This window comes from Artemia sp. Qi Xiang Cuo, chromosome 1 (genome assembly GCF_049724085.1).
Source record: "Artemia sp. Qi Xiang Cuo chromosome 1, ASM4972408v1, whole genome shotgun sequence".
NCBI classification, from domain to species: domain Eukaryota; kingdom Metazoa; phylum Arthropoda; class Branchiopoda; order Anostraca; family Artemiidae; genus Artemia; species Artemia sp. Qi Xiang Cuo.
The window spans coordinates 10,820,110-10,846,953 of record NC_142794.1 but is presented as its reverse complement, the minus strand read 5'-3'; the positions used below and the strand labels follow the sequence as shown (position 1 = coordinate 10,846,953).

Here is a 26,844-nt window from a genome sequence, read left to right as displayed (position 1 = left end):
AAATAAAAACTATTCTCTTTGAATTAAAGTCCATTACTAATATGTAATTTAAAGAAAACTAAAAACATAAACCTGTTTTTCCAACACGGATGTAACCTAAAAAAAAACTTGTATGTAATGAAATAGAAATTCAGTTAATTGTGCCAGAAAAAACTTGAACCAGAACAGATTATAACCAACCTGTTTGGTACGGGCACGTACGCAAAGTATATAGCTTCAAGCAAATTCCATATGATATTTCTAATTACTATTGCTTCTATAGAAACGGTACCTCTTTGCTAATGACCCTGGTAACCCAAATTCGTTTAAAATATACCCACATATCTATGCCTCAGGCGTATATTTGAATGTATATTTTCAGCGAATTGGGCGCTTACTACTAATGATCCCAAGCAATGTGATAAAGAGGGATTGACCACACGTATTTCAGTGGCAGAATATTTTTTTTCAATCTGAAATTATTTTTTAAAAGGCAAAATCCACCTTTGTAATGTAATAACTTGTTTACTTCCTAAGGAGACAAGCATAGACGATATTGCGACATTTTATGCCAGGGCTGCATCAAAGTCACGTTTGTTGACTAAAAAGCAAAGTTTTATTAATGATCGAGGCCGCATCCAAGTGGGGAGATTTACTGGGCTTTTACCCCTCCTTCGGCCAATTTGTTTTGGCTTACTCGCAAAAATGTAACATCAATTTTTACAAAATCAATTTGAAAGTTTTTGTAACTCCCCTCCTCCAAAAAATATTTCAGCCCCCCAAACAACAATCTTGAATGCGCCCTAGTCAATTATATATTGTTTTGGTACTTGTCTAAAATATAAAACACACTCGAGAACTTGTGTTGCGATTACCTGGTTTTTCAAGCTGTCTATACCAGACAATAACCTTCGGCTTGTTGAGAAACCAAATAATAGCTGTTATTTTAGTTTAATATTTAGTTGGTATTTTGGTTAGGTTAGGTTTTGTTAGGTTAGGTTTTGTTAGGTTTCGTTACTAAAGCATTGTATTTTCATCATACTTTGTTTTATTTCAAGCAGTCACCAAATTTCAATTCTCGAGTTTTTTTTACATAATAGACAAGTATCGTAGTTTTTTGTAATTTTAGCTTATAACTAATCTTTTAAAAGAAAAAACCTAAAATTATTCCTAAAGTTGAGAAGTTTCCCCACAAGATTACCTCCTTTGGAGACACTAAGCGTAGACAGTAATATTATTTTCAGACCCAAGATATCTAGCTTCTCTAAGGGAGAGAGAGAGAAAGAGAGAGGGGGATTACAAAATTACTTTAAAAAACGTATCAAAAATTGATAATATAATGTGTAAAATTGTGTCGTAAAGCTATGGGAATCGCATAAACTCAGCATTTTCAGAACTAAATACAAAAGCTAAATAAATTTAAATTTGAAGTCTGACTCGATTCCTATAGCATTATCAAATAACCTGATACTAGACTGAAGCATAGCATGTAGAAGATTTAAACAGGATTCAAACTTAAAGATTTGTTTCTACAAAATCACCCCTTTCTTTTCATAAAGTTCACTGAAATCAGATATACAACTGGGGTATTGGGAGACGCGGCCTTACTGGTGCGCAAGGCCTTGTGCAGCCGGCAATACGAGGAGCCTGACGTTATGGTCGTAATATAGTGGGAGCAATAATAATGTAGCCTCTAGCGGGACTCATACCAATGTGATTCCTAGGGTTCAGCAGGAAAGTTGTGGTTTAGGGCCAAAAGGGTGTCTAACGAAGGAGGTTTTTGACAGTTTTAAAACCGCTGGCCCCGCTTAATATAAAGGGGGAGCGCAAATTTGGGAACTCAAGTCGTACATTCCACGGTTTTTTCTGTGAGTCCTCTCACGAAGTAACAAAATCACTCATGTGAATGTAATTCGTAACATATTTGGCCCTGTTAGCGCGAGGCCCAGTGCGGTAGCACCACTTGCCACCCCCAAAGGACGGCACTGGCTATTAAAGGGGTTGGAATCGAAAGTCCATACTAGATACTTAAGACCAATAATAATCTAGTATAAAAAAAAAATTTGAGTTATCAGATTGTCCAGCTGTGATACTAGGTAACTTCATGTTGCTCCTTACTTTCAGTTGAAAAACTTTTTTTTAAATTTAATTTCTGATTGTTTTTTTAAACAATGCTGGAAAATCCAGCGCCCCCTTCATAGCATTAATTTCCGCTTCAATGAGCCCTTCCACGATATTCTAGGACCACTGGGTCGATACGATCACCCACGGGGAAAAGAAAAAACAAACACGCATCCGTGATCTTTCTTCTGGCAAAAAACACAAAATTCTACAACTTTGTAGATAGGAGCTCAAAACTTCTATAGTAAGGTTTTCTGATACGTTAAAATTAATGGTGTGATTTTTTTTAGGCTTCCATGACCTTTAAGGGGTGTTTCGCCTTTTTTCGAGAATCAGGCAAATTTCTTAGGTCCGTAACTATTGATGGGTAGGATTGAACTTGATGAAATTTATATATTTGAAATCAGCATTAACATTTTATTCTTTTGATGTATCTATTGGTATCAAAATTCCGTTTTTTAGAGTTTCGGTTACTATTGAGCCGGGTCGCTCCTTATTTACAGTTCGTTACCACGAACTGTTTGACAATATTAACTTCAGTTCGGTGGGAAACTGTCACTCCTGGGAAAAAAAACATCACCCTTGGGGAAAAAAAATAAACACGCAGCCGTGATCTTTGTTCTGGCAAAAAATGCACAAGTCCACATTTTTGCAGGTAGGAGCTTCAAACCTCTACAGTAGGTTTCTTTGAAACGCTGCATCTGATGGTGGGATTTTCATTAAGGTTCTATAGCTTCCACGGGGTGTTTCTCCCTTTTTTCGAAAACGAGGGAATTTTCTCAGGCCCTTAACTTTTGATGTGTTGGACTAAACTTGATGAAACTTATATATTTGAAATCAGCATTGAAATTTTATTCTTTTAATTTATCTATTGGTGTCAAAATTCCGTTTTTCTTAGTTTCAGTTACTATTGATCTGGGTCGCTCCATACTTACAGTTTGTTACTACGAACTGTTTGACAATATTAGTTTCAGCTCGGTGGAAAACGCCAGTGTAGCTATATTTTAATTAAATATTTAGTTGGTATTTTTGTTAATTTAGGTCGTATTTTATGTAATGCGTTCTGGGCGGCCCCCTCCCATAATTTATTGTTGTATAATTTATTGTCTCCATAATTTTGTTACTAAACTATTATATTTACATCATATTTTGGTACATTTTATTATGATTAACCCAACTTCACTTCTTGAGTGTGGTGGCTATAAGACACAAGTACCATAGTAACAGAGCAAACATTAGTTTGATCTGATTTTGATTTAGCTTTTTTCGCTTATATTGAGTCGGGTGGGGTGCTGTAATCAATTTTTCCCCCGAATCACCAACCTCAGGAACGACTTTGTGATGGAGTGGGGGGGGGGCTACGGTCAATGTTATTGGTCAAATCTAATGGAAACATCTTAATAAAATAACAGTAGTACTAAAAAATTTATTTTTCTACCTAAAATGGTAGATTTTTATTAAGCAAGCCACCCACCATCAGTTGGTTACTATTTATAGGAAATACAAAAAAAAAAAAAATGGAACAAGGTAGTTATTAATTAATATTTGCATTAATTTTCTATTAATAAGTGTTGCATGCGTCCTTTCTTTGTTACCCACATAGAGTCAAATAATATTTGGTGCTTACATGTTATAGCGACCACACCAAAGAAGTGAAGTTAGGTTAATCATTTTGAAATATACCAAAATGTTAATGAAAATATTATACTTTAGTAAAAAAAAAAAAATTATGGAAAATACAACATAGAATTGTGGGAAGTAGGACGGCCAGGACACATTATATTTAATACTTAGATTAGCCACCTCTATATATTAAATATTTAGTTAAAATATACCCCCAAAATTGTTTCTCTCGCTCAGGCTAAGCTGATTATCTCCGAGTGAAGACAGAGAACTGATTTCATTACAGATGAAGAATAAAGTGTGGGCGCTATAACACGCAAGTACCTAATATACTAATCTAGTAATTATATTGAAATTTTAGCGGAAATTGTTTCATCAGGTCAAGAATGTGACAATATTTTATTTATTTCACTTTTGTTGCTTTGACATTACGAACAAACTGTTGATGAGAAATAAGTGGAAAAAATATCAAACAAACACTATCTACAAAGTTAGTTTCTCAACTGGGACTGTAGCCAGTCTAGGCATTAGATCCCATTTTAACAGTAGTGATTATTATACTGAAAAAAGCTTGAATGGCAAATGTATAAGTATATTTATTTTTTTTGCAAGCTAACTTTCAAAAGATCGCCCGTGATTCGGTATAATTTGAAAATAAATGAATTAAGAAGATTCTATCGTTTCCATGCTACGTTTTCATTACTGTTTTGTGGATTGGTAATAAATTCACATAGATAAATTAAGGAAAGTATATAAATAAATTATAATCGGATTTGTTAAACAACTTTGAACAAAACAATATCCAAAGACATAATTTCCATTTTACTGTAACCAAATACATCGAATGGGACATCCAAAATTAGATACTTCTAGAATTGTCTTGAGGTTTGCTTTATTTTCTTCTTCTGTTTTTATTTCCCATGATGAAATTGTTTAAATCACTGAGTCCCATAAATTACAGAGAAGAATATTAGAAAGTAGTCTATTCAAGAACTTTGCCTTGTCTATTTGTCAGGCTGTAACTGTAAGGCAAAACTGCATTTTGTTAAACCACCCATAACCACCTACTCTAAAGGCATTACATTCACCCTTCATGACGGATCCGCCTTTATTTCTTTGAATGAGAAATAGCGAAGTAGAGTCCATCTAGCGGTAACAATTAATGCTTTTCCAAGCAAGTTTACATTATTTTGTACAGAAAATTCAAAGCAATTTTTAAAATCTGGCACGACGAATAAATAGATATGAATATAATTAACAATATGGTATAAAAATATTGTATTTTCTTTTTAAATAGTATCTTCACCTCATTCGAAAAATTACATTTTATAAAAAAAATATATTTTTATTAAAAAAAAAAACTGAAGCAAATTTAAGAAAAGTAATGTGGTGAATTTATACAGTTAAATCTCAGCTATCGAATAATACCAACATTTTTACCTTTCGTTCAAACTTGAAGACGGTATGCGATCTATTAAAAATCGGCCAAAAACATGCATGGTAAGCATAAACCTTAAATTGATGAAACTCTAGATGAAGGGGCAATTACCTTTTTTAAGCCCAGGAAAATCAGAATCATTAAAAAATTTCACTAAAACCTGTAAGTTATGCATAAAAACAAATGTTTAACTGGTCCTGTAGCTACAGGGCAACTCTACAACACCAATTTTACCTTGTATTTCCTATGGAGTAGCTTATTTTACCAATTTTTCTTACCGAGTTTTTATTTTTCGGTAATTTTACAACACTACTCACAAGAGATTGATGCATCATTAACGGGAACTGTCTCGTCTGATCGAGGTATCCAACAGTGGTCTCTGAGAGTAATTTTTAAAGATAGTGAAGGTTCTCACTCATGCTATTTCATGAAAGCTTATACCATCACTCTCGGGATAGAAGAACGGCATGACGGTGCTTTGAAATCAAAACGTTTACAAACTTTTAATTAAACTTTACACACCGAGGACTTTCTATATTTACTCCCATCATGGTTCTTAAGTAATTAGAGCTGACTTCTTTGGGAGAATTTTGTTGAGCGTCTTTTCATAGGGTGTCCAGAGCTTCAAAGTTTTTTTCCCATAGCTTTTCTGTTATTTTTTAGGGATTGCGGAAGTAGCGTAACTTAGCGTTCATTTTTGAGAGCTGTTTAATAAACGAATACGATTTTTATGTTCTCGGGGATAGAAGAATGACATGACGGTGCTTTGAAATCAAAACGTTTACAAACTCTTCCACCGAACATGTATTTTACATGATTCGTTCTTCCCCTATACTATCACCTCTCCATATGGCATCGTAAACATTTTCTCTTTTCCCCTCTATTGCTTCAATCCCGAAATACCAAGCAAGTTAATTCCTTATTTTACAAAAAGACAAAAAAAGAGAAGGAAAAAGGGCCTGATTGAAATCTTTCTTGCTTCCCCATGCCTTCCAATGTTGTTGTTTTGTTCGTATAATTTATTATTATTATATGCTAGTTTTACTTTTTTTTTCTTACACAACTTACACAATCTCTATCTTACACAACTTCATGCAGCTTACGTGTGTTCTTTCGTGTAAAACTAGAATTTGGCTCAATGAGATTATTGTATACACTTTTCCCAGTAAATGTATTTTTAATCTAAATCGTAACCGGTTAATGAAGAGTAATGAAGAGTAACCGGTTAATGAAGAGTAACCGGTTAATGAAGAGTAACCGGTTAATGAAGAGTAATGAAGAGTAACTGGTTAAGAGAATCAGTAATGCTAGTGCTCCTTAAAATATTCTTCTTGTTTTAGAAAGTGGAAACCAGGTAGAAAGCATCCGTGATATAGAAAGCCCCGTTATGAAAGATGGTGAATTGGCCAAGAAGATACATAGTGAAGGAATGAAGGTTTGAGTTTCAGTATACTCAAAGCCGTTTCTAGGGAGGGGGTAACCGCGGCATTTGCTCTGGATGCCGTGGCTTGGAGGGTGCTGTGGCTTGGGAATTGTCCACTTCGATCCAACTTTTCAGTTTGATTCGGCTTTTTTTGCTTATATTTGAGCTAACAGGGGAGTGCTGTAATGAATTTTTCTCCGGGCGCCACCAACCCTAGGAAAGTCTCTGAGTATACTATATTTTCTATTTTTGCCTTATTTATGCACCATCTTGTTTACTTTTTTCATCTGCAAAGTTTAATTATCTTATTGTGTATATCGCTAACTTAAAGTACCGAGAACATGAAAATAAAACAAAATTTTGACCTCCTGGACCCATCTTAGATCTATTCTTACCTGACAACCTCAACTTTAGCCAATAACATCAAAATTATGAATTTTTTAAAACATTATCCCATTTTATATTGCCGTGTTGAACTGTTAAAATAAATAAGCAAATTAATTAATTAGATTTGACAACACTTTGCGTGCCTAAAAATTCAAACAGCAATAATGTGGTTATTTCCAAAAGCAATCACGCCTTCAAAGGAAAGCCACACCTTCTTAGGCTCTTTGCTGCCATATATTTTTAACTTGTTTTCTGTTTATCTGTCACCACGTTTCTTTTTTCAGTTCGGTGCCCGGTATTATTAAAAATTAATAACAATAAACAGAGGCCTTTCTAGATTGAGTTTCCGGTTTTTCTTGCTTTTAATATATATATATATATATATATATATATATATATATATATATATATATATATATATATATATATATATATATATATATATATATATATATATATATATATATATATATATATATTCTTCACTTAAATATATTTCTGTGTCCTTCTTTGAATTACCTGACGTCAGAATTTCTTCCAATTTGAAGTGGTGTATCAAGGTTAAAAATATCATCCATACAGCTTTTGTGTCCGTCTCTCTTCTTAAGTTCCTAAATGAATTTGACATCCCCCTTCCTTTTTTTAAGGATTTATAATTCCCTTGTTCGCCCCATCCTGAAAATACATGTCCAGTTTGAAACACTAGCGTCTCCACAGAAGAGCCAGATATAATTGAATCCATCCAAGAAAGAGGTCTAGGCGTTTACCCCCCCCCCCTGTAAAATACCCCGCGTGGAAAACGACCCCGTAAAATACCCCTCCTCCCCGGAGAATCCCCCGCTGAAAATTAACCCCTGCAAAAATACCCCCTCCCTGCGAAAAATTAATCCCCCTGTGGAAAATGTCCACCCGGAAAATTTCTCCTGCGGAAAATCCCACCCCCCATGGAAAATTAACCCACACGCAAGATTGAGCAGCCAAAGAAAAAGTACAAAATAGGTACCTCAGTATATCGATCACATTTCCTAAGGGGTAACAATAGGACTTGGTATCAAAAACAGTTTTAGGAAAAGGGCTGGTTGGTCTCCAGTCACTTTCGACTTATAAAAAATAGACTAGAACTTTAAAAAAATTGTCCGTAAGTTTCCCAATGACAAATACTATCTGTAAGTACTGGACAAATTGCAAAACTTACAGCCCTTTCCCTAAGGGAAGTGGGGGGTCTTGTCATCCCCAGAGGCATATTTATTGGACCTTTCAATTACGATGAACCGAATGGCTCTCAGAATTTAATTCGGATGTGGGAAAAGGGGCAAGGAAGAGGGTTAGTCACCCAGCCTTCTATTTGGTACCTTAAAAAGGCACTTAAACTTTTAAATTTTATTCGAATGAGCCCTCTCCCAATCTTCTAGGACCCTTAGGTAATACAATTCTTCCTGGAAAAAACAAAAAACAAATAACCATGATTTGCAATTTGTCCAGTGCTTACAGATAGCATTTGTCATTGGGAAACTTGCGGACAATTTTTTAGAGTGCTAGTCCTTTTTTTATAAGTCGAAAGTGCCTGGAGACCAACCAGCCCCTGTCCTAAAACTGTTTTAGATACCGAGTCCAATTGTTACCCCTTAGGAAATATGATCGATATACTGAGGTACCTATTTTGTACTTTCTCTTTGGCTGCTCAATCTTGCGTGTGAGGGAATTTTTCATAAAGGATTTTTTTTGTGGGGGGGGGGGGTAAGCCCCGGCTCCACCGAAAAGATCCCTGTGAATGATTTTCAAAGAACGTAATTTCCCATATTCTCTTCTCCTAAAAAAAAAAACATGTTAGGAACACTTGAGTGCAGGATAATTACATTGTGCCTCTCTTTTTCTTAAAATTTTATGGCGAAATGGCACGGAAAAGTTTTCCCAAAAGAGACTCCTCACCCAGATTCCACCTGCCTCGGGCTATTTCTCAGTCCGTTCCTACCTTAGCCCTCGTTCCTCGCTCTACCTACAGATATGAAAAAAAAAATTGTTCCATACGATACAGAAAAAAGCACCAAAAAGCCATCTAGTTTCTTACTTTTTATTACTTATATAGGCGTTGCTACGTTTTGTATATGTTCGCTCGTTTTCCTTCCTTTCTACGTCTTTGATTACTTTCTTATAGATTAATTTATTTATTACGTTTATAGGTTAATTTTTTTTTAACTTAATTCGCACTTAATTTATCCAGTTTTAAGTTTGTCGTTGTTTTTAAACTTTTTTTGATGTTTTCGTCTTGTTTTGTTTTTTGAGCCTGCAATACGAATTCGGTCCCTTGGGGCTTGTGATAGCGATTTTTTGAAATAAATGTCTTATCTTAACCAGTTCAGAATGTCAGGATTCTACTTTTACTATCCTTAGTATTTTAAGCTTTCCACCCCGTGTCTTCAGATCAAGCTCAAGATCAAGCGACCTGATCATCAGATCAAGCGACCTGATCGTTATCAGCTATTCTTTGAATTGCAAAAAAAAACAAAAAAAAAAACATCTGTCTAAGATCAAGTCTAAAAGCTTGTCTGTCTAAAAACTTGTCTAAGGACACGTTTTTGACTAATTTTATCACTTCTATAAATGATTTTTTTTTACTGAAGTGGAACTGAACGCAGGTGTCAGATAGCCAACTCTTTTTTCCTGCTGCTTAAAATAAGTGAGATTACCTCAGAAAATGTAAGAAAAAAAATGAACAAATAAATAAGGACATTATCAATAAATTATCAATAATTATCAAATTAATAAAAATTATCAATTGATTATTTTTTAATTTCAATTATAAATACAAACATAAATGATGAGACTGTTGTTGGATTTTGTATTTTTTGTATTTTATTCTGTTTGGTATTTATCTTCTTTCATGCGCTGAGGACGGCTGAACGGCGGTCTCAGCAGGAATATCTTTACAATTGTATAGTTTTTTCTAGTCTAGTTTTTTTTGTAATAAAGTATATATTTAATAAGTATCAACGAATTGAATTGACTTTTTAAAAATTATTTGGCCTTTAAAAATTACGTTTTGACGTTTATTTAGTAAATCAGCATTTAAAAAATGAGCTGTATGTTGTTTTTATCTGGTTTTGTAACCAAGAACAGTCTTATGAGAAGGGTTAGACCACGACACAATCGCTAAAACCACCACACAATTTTTTTATGTCAGTTTGCTCAGTATGTTTATTAATATGTACAAAAATATTCACAATTAAAAAAGGTTATAGACTCAAGTGGAGTCACTTTTATTGACAGAGCAATTCTTTATTGGCTAATTCTGACCAACTTATTCACACCTCTTTCTAAGTGTTAACCGCATATGTGGAAGTGAAAAACCGTGATAACTTTACAAGTGAGAAAGAAATGAAAATGAGAAGGAACGAGAGAAGGAGAAGAAAAAAACGCCCTTCACGTAAAAAAAAACTGACAAAACGGAAATAAATTTTCTGACTGTCGATCAGAAGAAAAGAATAGGGAATTAATTCGTCTTTTTGATATATATATGTATATATGTTCTAGGTACTAGCTCTGAGCGAAGGTTTGTATGCGAGACAGCAAGGAACCAGTCCTGTGTGCAACACTTGTGGAAGAGCAGAAATTAGTAATATCACCCCAATTATACGACCTGAAAGTCCTTCTAGGTGGCGTACGAAAGCGTTTGCCCTTGAACAGGAAGGTATTTTGTTTTAAATTAAAATATAAATGTTGTTTTGTACATTTTGAAAAATCTGGTAGGTTTTTTTCCATTAATTGTCTTATCGCTTTGAATGTCATATTCATTTCGGCAACCTTAATGCGGCAACCTTCTTGTAGAGTCTTCAAGAGTAGTGGGGATCAATAGCGGTCTATTACAGCTAATTTTAATGACCATTTAGCCATCGGCCTTCCTGTCCAGTGTCTGACCATGAGGCACGGTATTTTAAGGAATAAGCTGCCAAAAATGGATGCAATGAAACCAGTAATGGTTTCATTGTCATTTGAATGTCATACAGTAAAAAAAAATCACTCTGTTCATCTATGAGTGAAAAATTTGCATAAATAAAATGATATTGTGTCTGTTTTTTCTTAAAAAAAAAATAATCTTGGAGCGTTTAGAAGTAAGCGTTCTGTAGACCTTGATATTTTTGCCATTTTCAAAATGGTAGTATTGCCATCTAATTTATAGTGGCACAAGATGTCGCGAGTGATATCATCAATAACTGCCAAAATGTGTGCAAATTCATTTTAAAATCTTTACTGTTTAATCAGTATTCCAAAGTAAATTGTTAAAAAGGCATTTATTTGCTCCAAAATCTGAAAAAATAATACGGTTTTGTTTTTTCATAAGAATCACCTCATAATGAATTTTTAGTGAATGCTTACTGAAGCATTTTCTTTTATGACAATAAAATGAGGCGTAATGCTGTTTTTCACTGAAAGATGGATGTCGTTATTCTCTACAAAATTCTATTAACTTTAACAATATTAAGTAAACGTAAATGTACTTGCTACGAATGTGACCTTGTGGCTTTGATACTTTCAGTAAAATTCTTGATTCTCATCAAATTCTACGTCAACTTGCATGCAAGTCACTCAAAATTTTACTTCAAATTTTAAGATTTGATGTGAATTGGTACAAAACAAAATCTTTATTTTGCAAGGTGACCGTGACAAAAAATAAATAAAAATAAATGAATTTGAGCTTGTTGGATGTTTTCTTAGTCAACTGTTCATATTAAACGAGTTATTTGTGCGCTCGACTGGGGGTCTTAGTTTAACTATAGCTCTTAGCAATGCGGTTCATCCCAGGGGCAGATTCAGAGCAAAATCTTGGGGGGGGGGCAACTGACAAAGGTGCCACTAATTAACCAAATTGACAAACTTATACTAAGAAAAGAGTGAAAAAAAGAAAAGAAAAAAAAAAAAACAGAGAGAGAAGGCGCCAGAAAACTCTTGGGTGGACAAACCACATCCCTTAAAGTTGCATCATGTGTTGTTTCGGATTTTTTTTTTTTTTTGTTCTTTTTCCCATCAAGTGTGATGTCTGTGAAGTTTTCTTTTTTGTTTTTTAACTATCAACATTTAAAGGACTTCGATTTTCTTTTAATGTCGAGACTTGCCCTCAGATATTTAGGAAATAATTAGCGTCTATCAGTTTGGCAATTAGATGCCATCATCAGATATTCAATACTGATATTAGTATTCCCCAATTTGAGTAAAATTTTGAAGTTTTTCAAGTGTAGATAAGGTGGGGCGTTTTTCACCTAGGTTTAACTTCCCTGTCGTTTCACCTGTCTAAAGCCTCATCCGCTCAATGAAGGTGGGAAGGGTGGACCACGTGCCTCCAAAAGAGCTTATGCGAAAATTCACAGCTTCGATGATTAAGTTTCGCAGTAATGACCGAATTTTCTCAGGTTACTATAAAAATTGCTATATTATTGTTTCATTTATTAATTAGTGTTAAATTTAACGTAAAATCACCGCAATTACAACACAAGGCTCAATAGCTAAGTTTAAGGGAGGCAAATATTACAACTTCATTTTAATAAAGGAATAGAAAGAAAAGACACATAAAAAACACTTTAAGAAAGAAACATATGCGCTTCAAAGAACCTAGATAAACTACAAGCTTAAAGAAACTCAAAGTCAGATGATATTTAGTGGGTAATTTTGGATGTTTAATAATTCACTTATTATTTAATAATAACTTGCATATATTATTTTAATATTTAATAACGTACAAAATTTAAACGATAATTAATATTTGAAAAAGAGAAAGAAAAGTTGAATAGCGCTTAGTTAAATGAGTAAGGAATAAGCATAAGTTGAGCAAACTTTTAATTAAATAAGGAATAAACAAGTCGTAAAACCAGTTTTGGACATAGTTCATTTTCTTCAAAAACTTGGTTTAGCAATTTTGGGTTTTAAAGTTAAGTCAAGTTTCGTAGCTGTTAGGTTAGGTGCACACTGAACTGGTACAGAATAGGCAAATGAATGAAAGAGAAATGTTGAATTTTCAGTAATAGAAAGGATTCTGAAATTAGTTAGTTATCATGTTGCTACTAAATCAAGTGTGTATTGAGTTATTACAGAGTTAATAAAATAAATAGTAACCGAAACTGTAAGAAACGCAATTTTGATTCCAGTAGATACATAAAAAGAACTGAGGAGGGGTTGTCCCCTCTTTGATATCTCGCTCTTTACGCTGAAGTTTAACCTTTTGTTCCAATTCTCTAAGAAAGCTTCATGAAACACAAGGGCCGTTTAGTTAGAATAAGAGGCTTTTTTAAAAGTACTAAAAGCTGTAGCGTGAAGAGTGAGGTATTGAGGAGGGGAAACCCCCTTCATATACGGTTTATTTTCTCTTCGTTTTATGTTTTAATGTTGCTCTTCAGGTTCAGTTAAAAAAACTTATTTTTATTATTTAATTTAAGTTCAAAGGTAGGTCTAGCTCCGTAGCTATTAAATCAGGTGGATATTTAGTCAATACAGAATAAACAAAATAAGGAAAGACTTAAAATTGGAAGTTCTAATAAATTAGAGAATAAAAAGTTGTCGAAACAGGTTTTGACAATGTAGATTGTTCTCCAAAAATTGTTTATTTATCTATTATTAATTTATAGTTTAAGATTTTAGAGACAGTTCAACTTATTATTTTTCAGTCGAAAGGTTGAAAACTGAGTTAAACATCGAGAGGATGATATCAGAAAACCAGAAAAAGTCAAAAGAGAGTACAGAACAACATTTGATATCCGTAGTTAATACCCTGAATAAAGATAGATCAAGTGCCCATACCTCACAAGGAGAAATAATGACGCTTAAAGATCAAATACAAACTCTTCGTTTAGAGTTAGTGTCCAGCAACGAAGAAGTCAAGTCCCTAAGGTTAGTATATGCTAAGTTTCACATTCCTGTAACGACAAGTCATACTTTATGGAACATGAAGCCCAGATCAGCTCCGTGTCACTCGGTTCGACCTCTCTAGCAACAGTTTTTAATTTGTTTTTAACCTTTCTCTATTTTTCTTTCTCTATGTATTGAAGTTAGATTAGTTTTGGCTGATCGGCTTCATAATTCTTATAACTTTTTTCTGATTTAGTGGTTAAATGATCGGCGGGTCTTCCTCTCTTATACTGGCCTTCGAGCCTTTATGGGAATTAGTGCCATGTATTGTTCATCTGCAAATTTATTTTTGAGTAAATCTTATCTTATATCGTAAAGTGAGCGCGTAAAACGTATATCTCTGTAAACTCAAACTTTTGTTAATGAGCACTTTTTTTTTTGGGGGGGGGGGAGTCTAAATAAGACACAATACGTTATAGTTTTTGTGTTGCACTAATTTTCTTTTGATTTTAGTATCTTGAACATATAATTATATTTTGTAGTCTATGAGCTAAAGGTACCTAAACATTTTTGCCCCAATCTAGGCTGATATCCTCTGGTGTACAAAATTTTAGATGCCCTACCTCCAATGAAGTAAGATCAAACTAATCAAAAATAAATCTTCACAATTCATCCTTCGTAAGAGCAAAATCCACAATAAGAAAATAAGCGATCAATTTTTCATTATTGTTGTTATTATTTTAAAGTTTTATACAGGATTGAGGAGTGTGTCCACCTCTTTCTTTACAGGTTATGATTCCTATTTTTTGGTGGTATGGGGAGGGGGGTGTTAATGCTATCTGTTCATTTTCTGCTTATTTCTTTATGAATAAATCGTTAATTTATAAGGTGTAATAACGTAATAACCTAACGAAAGCGTGTAAAACGTGTATCTATAAGAACTCGAGCTTTCGTTTATGAGCCTTGTTCTGTTGGGGAGTGTAAATGAGAAACAACACGTAACATTCCCACACGTTATGTGGGAGGATCTTTCCATGGAGGACGTTTTCATGGGGGAAGGGACATTGCTATGAAGGGGGCGCCGGATTTCCCAGCATTATTTAAAAAAAGATCAGAAATTAAATTTAAAAAAAAAAAGTTTTTCAACTGAAAGTAAGGAGCAACATCAAAGCTTAAACACTGTATGTTTATATATAAACACACTTATTGCCTACAATAATAATAATAATAATAACAATAATAATAATAACATTAATAATAATGATAATAATAACATTATTAAAAATAGCAATAACAATAATAATAATGCTAATAATAGTAATAATAAAAATAATAATAATATTATAATAGTAGTAACAGTAGTAACAATAATCAATAATAACAATAATGATAGTAACATTAATAAAAATAGCGCGAACAATGATAATGATGCTAATAATAGTAATAATAGTAGTAGCATCAATATATAGTAGTAATAACAGTAGTAACAATAATAGTAATAACAATAATGATAGTAACTTTAATGATGGTGATAATAATAACATTAATAAAAATAGCAATAACAATAATAATAATGCTAATAATAGTAATAATAAAAATAATAATAATAATAATAACAATAATAACAATAATGTGCCGCGGAACATGATATGATTTTAATATGTAGTGCATCAAATTGTTTGGATAGTCTGTGAACTAGAGGTGTTGTAACGTTTTTTTTTTTCAAATCTTAGCTGATATCTATTAGTAGGTGAACGGTGCGAATCGTTCGGTTTTCTTTTATTTTCTATTATTATTTTCTTTATTATTATTTTTTAATTCTGTCCAGAATTGGCACTCGTGTCTTCCCCCTTTTTTTACAGGTCGTGAAGCCTTATTGAAGGAGAATAGTGTCATGTGTTTATTTTTTGCTAATTTCTCTATGAGACAATCTTATCTTTATAACGCAACATAACGTAATAATCTAACGTAAACATCCAAAACGTCCAGTTGAATGTACTCAAACTTTTATTGACAAGGACCGTTTTGTTTAGGGGTGTAAATAAGAAATAATAAGTTATAATTTTTATGTGTCGCTAACTAATATTTATATTTCAGTATCTAACTCATAAAATTGTGTTTGGTAGTCGTTGAGCTAGTGACAGAAACATTCTTGTCCTAATCATATCTGATACCCCTAGACAAGGCCGTATCCAGGGGGGGGGGGGTTACCTGGTTTGAACCCCCCCCCCCCCCGAAATTTTTGACCGACTCGAAAATAAGTCGAAAAATTAGTAAAACCTAGGTAGAAATCAATAAAATTAGTCGAAAACTGAGTCAAAAATTAGTAAACCCCTCCCAAAAAAAGTCAAAAATTAGTAAAACCCCCCCTGAACAAAAATCCTGGATACGGCCCTGCCCCTAGAGGTTGATATCTCCCGATACACTGCCTTCACTAAAGTTATTAACTGACCAAAAATAAGTTTTCATAATCAGTCCCCTACTCAACGTTCTGCACTATAGGAGAGAAAAATCTGTCGAAATAAATAAGTAGTATTCCATCACTCTATCACGGAAAGTGGGCGGTTTTCCTTTAAAAGTCACAAAGTTAAAAAATTAATCAATCATTTATCATTTTTTAAATCTGCATGCATCACGGCATAAGTATATATACGAAAAGTAGCGAAAAGTTACTTAAAAAATGATACAGATTAAAGTGCTCAGAAAAGGATTTCCCTCTGCGCGTCTCACCAATAGTTTCAGTAGATTCTTGGCATTCAGTCAGAACAGCATATGTATAAGCCTGTCGTAATGCGCTAAACATTTGTCATTGCGCCTGGGTGAAGAGGTAGAGTCATAAAGAGAGTTCTAGATTAGTGTATTTCAAAAATCTTAAATGGATAGTATATGACATTTCACTACTGTTCATATATATACTTATGCTGTGGGATATGTTATGCATGTAGAAGTGCCATTACTTTTTTTTGCGATTAAGAGATCAGACAAAAATGTTGTGGAATTCTTATAAATATAAAGAAATTCGTTTGATTATTATAGTAAGTTTTCTGCTGCGGCTGTACAAACAATTTCAAATTTTTGATTAGAAAGAGTTTTTGGACTTTAGGAGGGTCGATTAATTCAAACATTTTTCGATAAAGAATAAAGACTAGAAAGACGTTATGAAAAAAACGGTTAAACTTTAAATTTAACCATTCAGAAATAAATTCTCTGAAATCCGGTGTGGATTGGCAAATTTGTGGGTAAAGAACATCTGAAGGATCCTTTTCACTCGTTATCTCAGTTTGAAGTTTCATTTTAACAAATCAACATTTGTTAGATTAAAATGTTAGATTTAAATCTACGAGATTTAAACATAACCATTACTTTGTTAAGTAATTAGTGATTTCCTTTCGGTTTGCTTGATATTAATTAAATAGATGTAAAAAATAACTTATTCAAAATATCCTTTGTTAAAAATTATGGTTTCTTAAAATTTTCTGTTTTTGGTTTTGAGGCAATCGACGATGAAACTTATTCATTATATCACAATATTGGTCAATATTTCAATTAAAAGAATATTTTACTGGTATATATAATTACAGGAAATTCAGTCCAACATTTAGAAAACTCCAACATAAACAAATATATATATATATATATATATATATATATATATATATATATATATATATATATATATATATATATATATATATATATATATATATATATATATATATATATATATATATATATATATATATATATATATATATATATATGTATATATATATATATACATATGTATATGTATATATATATATATATATATATATATATATATATATATATATATATATATATATATATATATATATGTGTGTATATATATATATGTATGTATATATATATATATATATATATATATATATAACCCGCTGTTAAATGATGTTTTTACTGGGAGATTTTACCGCCCAGGTTGGTAGAAATAGGGATAGATGGTATTCAAGCCTAGGTAAATTTGATGTAGGAAAAGAAAACAGTAATGGATGCAGACTTTTGCAATTTTGTAGGTATAACAATCTAGCTGTAACCAATACGTTGTTAGGTCATAAAACGGCTCACGAGTTAACAAGGTATTCACGTGATGGTAAGACAGAAAACCCTATTGTTTATGTTATAGGAAACTGAAGATTGGCAGGATTAATACAAGATACTAGGGTAAATAGGAGTGCTGTTATTGATGTTAAACGTAAAGATCCCCATCTGGTAGTGTTAAGGGTTAATTTAAAGCTGAAATATTAGAAGGGTAACTACCTCCTGGGAATTTATTGAGTTGGTAGACTCCAGGATGATAATTTGAGATAAAATTTCCAGGAACAGTTGAATAGTATACTTGAGAATATAAAATTTGATAATGTGGAAGATCGTTGGAATAATTTTAGAACAATAATTTGTGAAGTTGCTGAAGGTGTCGTAAGGAAGAAAGCTAGAACTGCTGCTAAGAATATTAGTGATAAAGCTTTATGTTTGATAGAAAGGAGAAAGGACTTGTACAAGAATTACCTTAGTGATAGTTCATATGAAAACAAAAGGAATGTAAAGAAAGTGGAGAAAGCATTAAAATATGAACTAAGGAGGTGTGAAGTGGAGGCCGTGGATAAAATTGCCGAGGATCCGGAAGATGCAGCTAGACGGCATAATAGTAAAATGCTGTACTGGCATGTTAACAAATTGAGAGGGAGTAGTCAATGCGGACTTGGTCCAGTTAAAGATAGGATTGGGGCCGCAATTAGTGATAAAGAAAAAACTCAAGAGAGATGGGCTAAACATTTTGAGAATTTTTTTAACCAAGATAGAGTTGAAGGAAGAAATATAGAGGAAAATGAAAAAGTTTGTTATACCTTGGATTTGAAGGAAGATTTTTGTTGTGAGAAGGAATTAGCGACAGTACTAAAAGGATTAAAAAATAATAAGGCTCCAGGTGCTGATAGGGTAGTAAATGAGTTTTTTAAAAATGGTGGCTCTGGGGTTAGAATGAAGTTATTGAAGATTTTGAAAATGATTTTTGAAAAGGGAGAAGTACCTTGGATTTTAGAAAAGCCCTAATTAGACCCCTATATAAGGAAGGAGATAAGAATGAGCGTGTTAATTATCTTGGGATTAGTCTGGTCTCTGTTGGTAGTAAATTACTTAGTAATATGATACTTTTTAGACTGAGAGATGCCTTAGACAAAGCTTTAAGAGAAGAACAGTCCGGTTTTAGAAAAGGTAGAGAATGTGTCGACCAAATTTTCACTCTTAGGTTAATAATTAAGAAGTGCCTGAGTTGTCAAACACCTTTGGTCCTCAGTTTTATAGATTATGAGCAAGCGTTCGATTCTGCTGATAGAAAAGCTTCCTTGTAGGGTATACCTGACATATAAATTGAAATTATTAGTGCTATGTACGAGCATAACACTGCTGCGGTTAAGGTAGGAAGTGAGGTTAGCAGCTGGTTCTGTATTAAATCAGCAGGGCTGTGTTCTATCCCCCTTTATATGGATTATTTTGATGGACTTTGTTTTAAGGAGCACAGGAAAGGCAATGGGAGACCACGGAATCAAATGGGGAGGAAAAAGTCTCCTGGACTTAGATTATGCTGATGATTTAAGCATCCTAGATGAAAGTGTGAGCAAAATGAATGAAGTTTTACAGGTTTTGCGAGTTCAGGGTGCTAGAATAGGGTTGAAAATTAATGTTAAGAAGACTAAGTCACTAAAGCTAAGAATAAGTGAAGATGATAAGGTGACGTTGGATAATGAAAGTATTGATCAGATGGACAGCTTCACTTACCTTGGTAGTATTATTAGTAAAGACGGTGGGAGCAGTGAAGATGTCAAAAGTAAAATAGCCAAGGCTCAGGGTGTTTTTCACAGTTAAAAAGAGCTTGGAAGAATAGGAAGATAAATCTGCAAACCAAGATTAGAATATTAAAAGCTACAGTGATGACAGTGGTCAAATATGGCTCTGAAGCATGGGCCCTCCGAAAAGCAGATGAAGATTTGCTAGATGTTTGCCAGGGAAATGGCCTGAGGATTGTTCTGGGTATCTGTCTGACTGACTCAATTTCAAATAATGGGCCGCACGAAAAATGTGGTTCGATACAGCTCTTTAGGGCTATAAGGAAAGAATGGTTGAGGTGGCTAGGGCACGTTGTGTGGATGAAGGATGACAGATTGCCGAAGATTGTTCTTTTTGGCCAACCGTCTAGGGCTAAACGGAAAGCAGGTCGTCCTCGTCTGGGGTGGGAGAACGTCATAAAGAAAGATTTAAAGGACATGGGAACTTCATGGGCGGGTGTAAAAAGGGAGGCTTTGAATAGATTGGGATGGAGGAGGAGCGTGCGTAGCTGTCGGCCTCAGGCGGCTTGGTGCTGCGGTGAGTTGTTAGTAGTAGTAGTAGTTAAATGATTATTAAGCAGCACAAATTCAAACATAGGTTTTAAATATTTTTTTTAAATGAAGCATTTGATTTATTTTTATTTCTGTTCAGCTTTCTAAATGTTGGACTGAATTTTTTTTAATTAAATAGATAAGTAACATTGATAGTTTCTGTTTAAAAAAGCAACCAATTTTAAACAAAACTGTAAAACTTAAAATAAAAGTAGCCAGGAATAGTTTTTCAGATATTGAGGATATGCATTTTTATTCTTTCGATTTTTTCAAATCTTCAACTGAATTTCTTGCAATCACATATACCAGTAAAATTTTCTTTTGTTTGTAATTTTACACCAAAAGTTGTCGGTAACATTCTCTGTTCATGAGCTGTGACCCGCTTTTCAGTTGAAATTGTTAGCACTAAGTATATGCTTTCTATCAAGTTTCTCGACTGTCGAAATTCAACTTCGCATCTATCAAAAGAGTGCAATACACTCGCATAGGCTTTACAAAGGCATGCGTTACTATTCTGTATACTGATTAATGATCAGTGTATTCCATAGGTCGAGAGATGGTTAGGTTGTTAGACTGTTGTCACAATTTGTGACGCTTTCTTATTAGTTTTCGTGGCAAAGTTGAACTTCAACCTAGGCACAACACCTCATTGTGCTTTGTGAATTGAATCGTGGTAAGACCACGCTTCGCACTGACAGATTTAGCGTGGACTGAGTGGGCAATCTGTATGTTAGATATGGGTTTTTGAGGATGTTCCCCTATAAATGCAAGGACTGGACCAGATAGCAGGGCTTAAAACTCCTCCCCTTGGTATATCTGTTTACAAAACTAATTGAAAATTTCTATCGAAGATTGTAAATAGGAAATACTTACAGAAGCTCTTTTGGAGTAATCCAAAGAACATCAAATCTCAAGGGAATTGGAACGCTGAAGTTTTAAAGGTGGAACAATCCCCTTTAATCTCCCTCCCATCTTGAAGACGTTAAAATCTCCCTTTAAATGTCCACCTCTTAAAGGTGGTAAAGGTTGTGATAAATGTCCCAAAAACAATACAGTATTGCAGGATTGAAGGGGGAAATAAAACTGCAAAAAGAAGTTAAACTCTATGGCAACAAGTAATATAATGCTGCCGGATAAATTTGAAAAAAAAGAAGAAAAAAGATAGCATTGAACCCTATATGACATTAATTTGTTTTTTCACCCATGCTAATGAAAGATCTTAAGCCGAACTGGCCAGCCATGACAAAAAACCAACAAAGATAAAAATCTCTAAAAAAAAAAACAAACAAACGAGACTGTGGCCAGTGGAGAGAAAAGAAAACAACAGAAACCAAAACAACGCGGATATTTCGCCTGTATACAAACAAGGCGTCTTCAGCACGAAAGACACACAAGAACATCAAGATAAAAAAAACAAGATAAAGCTAAAAACCAATAAAACAACAACAAAAAAAAAAAAAATGTATAATCGGCGCAAACTGATCCACGTAGGGAAAAGATGCAATATAGAGTTACTTCAGTGAGGACACAGAGTAACTTGTGTCCTCACTGAAGTAACGCAAACTAATCCACGTAGGGAAAAGATGCTAATATAGAGTTACTTCAGTGAGGACACAGAGTAACTTCAGTTACTCTGGTGTCCTCACTGAAGTAACTCTATTTTAGCATCTTTTCCCTACGTGAATTAGTTTGCGACGACTGTACATTTTTTTTTTTTTTTTTTTTTTTTTTTTTTTTTGGTGGTGGTGGTGGTGGTGGTTTTATTGGTTTTTAGTTTTATCTTTTTTTTTTTTTTTTTTATCTTGTTCTTCTTGTGTGTCTTTCGTGCTGAAGAGGCCTTGTTTGTATACAGGCGAAATATCCGCGTTGTTTTGTTTCTGTTATTTTCTTTCCTCTCCACTGGCCACAGTCTCGTTTGTTTGTTTTTTGTGTTTTTTTTTAGAGATTTTTCTCTTTGTTGGGTTTTTACCCATGCTAATCTTTAGAATAATTTACGCATGTATATTTTTCCCCTGAAGGGGGATAGGGGGTCTGTATATTATTTATTGACACTCAACAGAATAGGTTATCAGATCTCAATCACATTCGGTGTGAAGTAAGAGTAAGTATCATAGTTCTGTCTTTTGTACCTGATACATCCTGTATATGGCTAGTGGGCCCCTAAATTCTTGTCGTCAGGCTATATGCCAAAAGGGGTACGGAATCTTAGCGAGAATTGATAGGGAATAATAGCCCATGTCATAGTTATGCTTTTTAGGGATTAGGAGTAGTCTGAACTTCATAGGGAAAGGAATAGGAAAGGGCAACTAGATTTTTTTCTCGAGGACGTCTCGATCAGACGAGCCAACTGAACTTAGTCAAAAGTAAGAGTAGTTCTCCTGATAAGTCGCTTGTGGGATCCGTAAAAAAATAGTGGTCGGATCTCTCTCAACTTAGCGAGATGTAATGCTTAGTTTTTCAGTTTTGTCGCTTGGGAGTTTGTACCCTATCAAAGTTATGCGGGGTAAGTTTATCCCTAAATGTGGGTCTTCAGGACATCTACCAGACAGGATTGTTGGATGTTAATTCAAGGGTATCTGCTCTTATGGCTATGCTTAAGTCAAGGGTAGGGGCTACATTTTAGTCATCACGTTAATTACTGAAAAAATATCAACCAATCTTAGTTACAAATAATTGTTGATGTCCTAGTTAAACCTTTTCAGAGTACTGGATGGATTCTAGCTCTGTGGGGAAGGAGGAAAAAAAGAGAGGATGTCTAAATATTTCTCGTAATAAGCCTTGGTTTGCTGAATTCCTCCAATGAAGGCTACCCAACAGGTATGATTATGGTCTCGGGTCTTTGTACTCGATGTCTCTATGAGGGACCATCTGCATTCTTGCCACTTCTGTTCCTGAGAATGGTCCATTGACTCTCAATCAAATTTGACAGGGAATATTATCAAGGACTACTGTGGTGCCTTTTGACCCTGATCCAAGGGAAATTGTTGCATGTCTTGCTCTGCAGTTGCAACTGACGAGTCACGGTTGCTGCAAGACTCTGCGAGGCCTTGGCACCAAAGGCTTTTTTTATATTTTAACTAACTAGTTTCTATATCCATCACACAAAAGTATTTTGATTCCATCAAACTGAGTCTAGTTGAGTGTTATTCTAGTTGAGTCTTTTTCTAGACCCAGACTGTACACTTTGTCTCGTTTTGCTGGTTCGATCAAATCGGCAATGGACTCATTTTCACCTGAGATGTTTCTTTGATTTCAACTTCGTTTTTATACAAAGTAAGAGGCATGATGACCTAACCCCCCGCATGGCAGTCTAATTCATATTTCTTAAATACTGTATGTTTCCATTATTTCTGCTTTGTGCCATTTCCTACATTTACTATCATTGAAAAATAAATATGTTCGATTGACATATCCGACAAAACTGTTTTAAGACGGTTCCTAATTATATGTAATTTGTGTGGCATGGTTCAGATAAAATGTATGTTGCATGAATTTATTCAGTTTTATGTGCCTTAAAGATATTTTATATGTTTTGGCCATGAAGGATGATTATCTTACGGTCTGGAAATGTCTCAAGTTTATGCACACACGCAAATGCATTAATAAAATTTATTTGAAGCGCTTATAGGCTAAATGGACCAAGTTAATTACATGATCGTCTGACAGAAGGAATGTCCATTTTCTCGATGTTCCCTTTTATGTTTCAGAACCAATAACGTCCTCTATTGCATTTTAGTATGGACTCAGTCAAGATAGATCCATAAATTATTTTTTACAATTTGACAGCGGAAATCGTTTTCCAATTTTTATATTTAGTTGTTGGAAATCTCCTTATTCATATACATAGTTAATAGTGCTTTTACGATAATTACGATTGGCTAGAGATCGTACTTTACTAGGTTGCATCTGACGCTGCAACCATAAAATCAAAGAAACATTGTCAGTGTGCTTTTACTATATTATAGTATATCTTATTAAGATCTATTAGAAAAAAGTCGATTTATTCATTTGAACTCAGAACAGCTCAAACTGTAACACGATAACGATGACGATTTTATTTTCAAACGCCATAAAAACGGTCATGCCGATCAGTGGCAGTTTTTGTCATAATAAGACACTAAATATTTAAAACATATGAAAATCACAGCCATAGCCATCGTCATGCAAAAATATACATTGAGTCAAAATATCACAAATTCAAACTAAACAGAAAACACGTAACACGTAAGTATCACATCTGAAATTTTCATACTTACGAGTTGTTTTCAAAACTATTTGCTAAGCTGTTTTCAAAGGGAGTGTCTAATCGTAATCTTAATTTTAACCATATGCTTAAGAGGCCCTTTCCTCTAGATCCTTGGATGACCCCTAGTCTCAGGGGTGGATCCAGAATTTTTCTTTTTTTTTTAGGAGGGGAGGAATAGGTTGATCCGATAAACTTGCTTTAGGAGCAAGTTTGATTAACGCAAACTTGCGTTAATTAAGTAAATTACACTACTTTAGACTACGTTAGCGGCGCGCGTGCCCCCCCTCTGGATCCACTACTGCCTGGTCTCCCTAGGGGCTGTAGGAGAAAAATAATCTCTGGGGGGCCTGTAAGTCTGCTAGCCCCTCGATGAAAGCTATTCGCTTTCAGAAATTTAAAATTTTCAGATTTCTTGAATAATTGCCAAATAATAGTTTGCTAAAGGGTTTTCAAAGGGTCAGCAGGGATTTATAGATCAGTAGGATCAAACTGTGACTGAACATACACTTGCCTGTTGATCCTTCCTTTGAAAACCGTTTTGCAAACTATTTCTTGGCAATTATCCAAGAAATCTGAAAACTAGTTGGAAAATCCTCGTCTTACAATTTGGACACGATCCCTCCCTCCCTCCCGTCCTTAGCGAATTTGAAAGTAGTTTTGAAAAATCTTTAAAAAATAAACGTCGTACCTGAAATTTTCAGATTTCTTGGATAATTGCCAAATAATAGTTTGCTAAAAGGCTTTCAAAGGGAGGGTCAGCAGGGATTTATCGATGAGTATGATCAAACTGTGACTGAACTTACATTTGCCTGTTGATCCTTTCTTTGGAAACCGTTTAGCAAACTATTTTTTGTCAATTGTCCAAGAAATTTCAAAATATCAGATACGACGTTTATGTGTGATAGCGACGTTTTAAGGAAAGAATTCATGAGTTGTTCTCCAGGTTGTTTAAATAGTCTACTGTTTACTTTACATTCATTAGTTTCAAGTAGATTATAAGACTAATTCGTTATCATTGGCATAATAATTTTATAGTAAAAGCCTAGACAAAAGCCGGTAGTAATAAACAAAAGAAAAGTTGATGACAATGGCGTCAAATGTTAGGGGAAGGGGCAGAAAAGGGTCTGTGTCCCCTTATATTTTATCCCTCCCCTCCTCCAAGCTTTTGAAAAATACACGTTTGGGTATTTTTGGTGAAAATGCGGTATTTCTATTGTAAAAATTCATAAAATTATAAATTTAACCCTCACTATTGATTTTGAAAAATATAATTTAACCCCTCTAAATTTTCATGAATTGACGCCACTTGTTGATAGACGTGGTTCAATTTACTATGAAAGGAGACTAGGTATTTTTTTGTTTGCTGTTATGCAATTGCCAGGGGCGTCGTTTGGGGGTGGCAAGGGGGGGGCAGTTGCTCCCCCCCCCCCCCAATAATGTGGAGAAAAAAAATATTATACACCCCATGCCCTTTGACTATCCAGATATGGACCTCTCTTGCCCCTCCAATAAAAATGCTAGAGATTCGCCCCTCGCAATTGCTGAAGCATTTTGTTCATTTCGCAAATTAGAGCCGCCCCTGGCAATTGCTGATTTTGCCCCTGGCATTTTGTTCATTTCGCAAATTAGAACCTAGTCCATAAATAGGAGTTTTATTTATGTACGTATACGTGTTTTACTTTATAAATACGTGCACTTATTTGAAAATAGATGCTAGACCTTAATTGTAGATGTAAAACTTAATTAGTTGCTTTGCTATGCCATTTTCTTAATATTTTGAAGAAAATAAGGTCTTCGACGATTCAGATATTGACAGTCAGAATTATGTCAATAAGTTCTCTGTAATTTCTATTTTAGGTGCCTTTTATCTTCCGAACAATCCAGTTCTACTTCTGACAAATCCACAAAATCTTCCGTAAGTTTAGACGTAAAAACACATGATAGGGACACCAAGAAATTGCTACAACAGGTTTGCATCTACTTTTGACTTTTTTGTATCTTTATCTTTATTCTGTAGTGTTATTCTCCACTGTAGTGTTATTCTGTAGTTTTTATTATTCTCCAATTTTCCATGATCTTATTATTTAAGGATAGTCCTATTTCAACACAAATTCTAAACACAGTTTTTTTTACAGATTTTATTAGCACTAAGATTAAGTCAATTCAAAAATCCATAATTACCTCGCCACAGTTGGTTTTGTTTTAATTTGTATTAGATTTTTGTTTTCACAATTTCTAAGATATCCCTATTTGGAACCTATTTGATGGCTTCCTAATTTTCATATCTTACGTCTTGAATATTTGATCATCTCATGATCAAATATTTATATTATCTATTTGATTAATTTATTTGATGAAAAAGGAGAGATTATTGTTTTAT

At 34.0% G+C, this 26,844-nt stretch overlaps 1 protein-coding gene across 5 annotated transcripts in view; it reads left to right on the top strand.

The window, feature by feature from the left end:
* LOC148956003 (uncharacterized) overlaps nucleotides 1-26,844 on the top strand; it is a 166,747-nt gene that overhangs the window by 122,751 nt on the left and 17,152 nt on the right. For all 5 annotated transcript variants that reach the window (XM_089088828.1, XM_089088975.1, XM_089088900.1 and 2 more), the window contains 4 exons: nucleotides 6,502-6,596; nucleotides 10,503-10,659; nucleotides 13,625-13,847; nucleotides 26,322-26,433. In XM_089088828.1, the coding sequence (XP_088944954.1) occupies nucleotides 6,502-6,596; nucleotides 10,503-10,659; nucleotides 13,625-13,847; nucleotides 26,322-26,433 (587 nt within the window). The remainder of the gene's footprint in view (nucleotides 1-6,501; nucleotides 6,597-10,502; nucleotides 10,660-13,624; nucleotides 13,848-26,321; nucleotides 26,434-26,844) is intronic.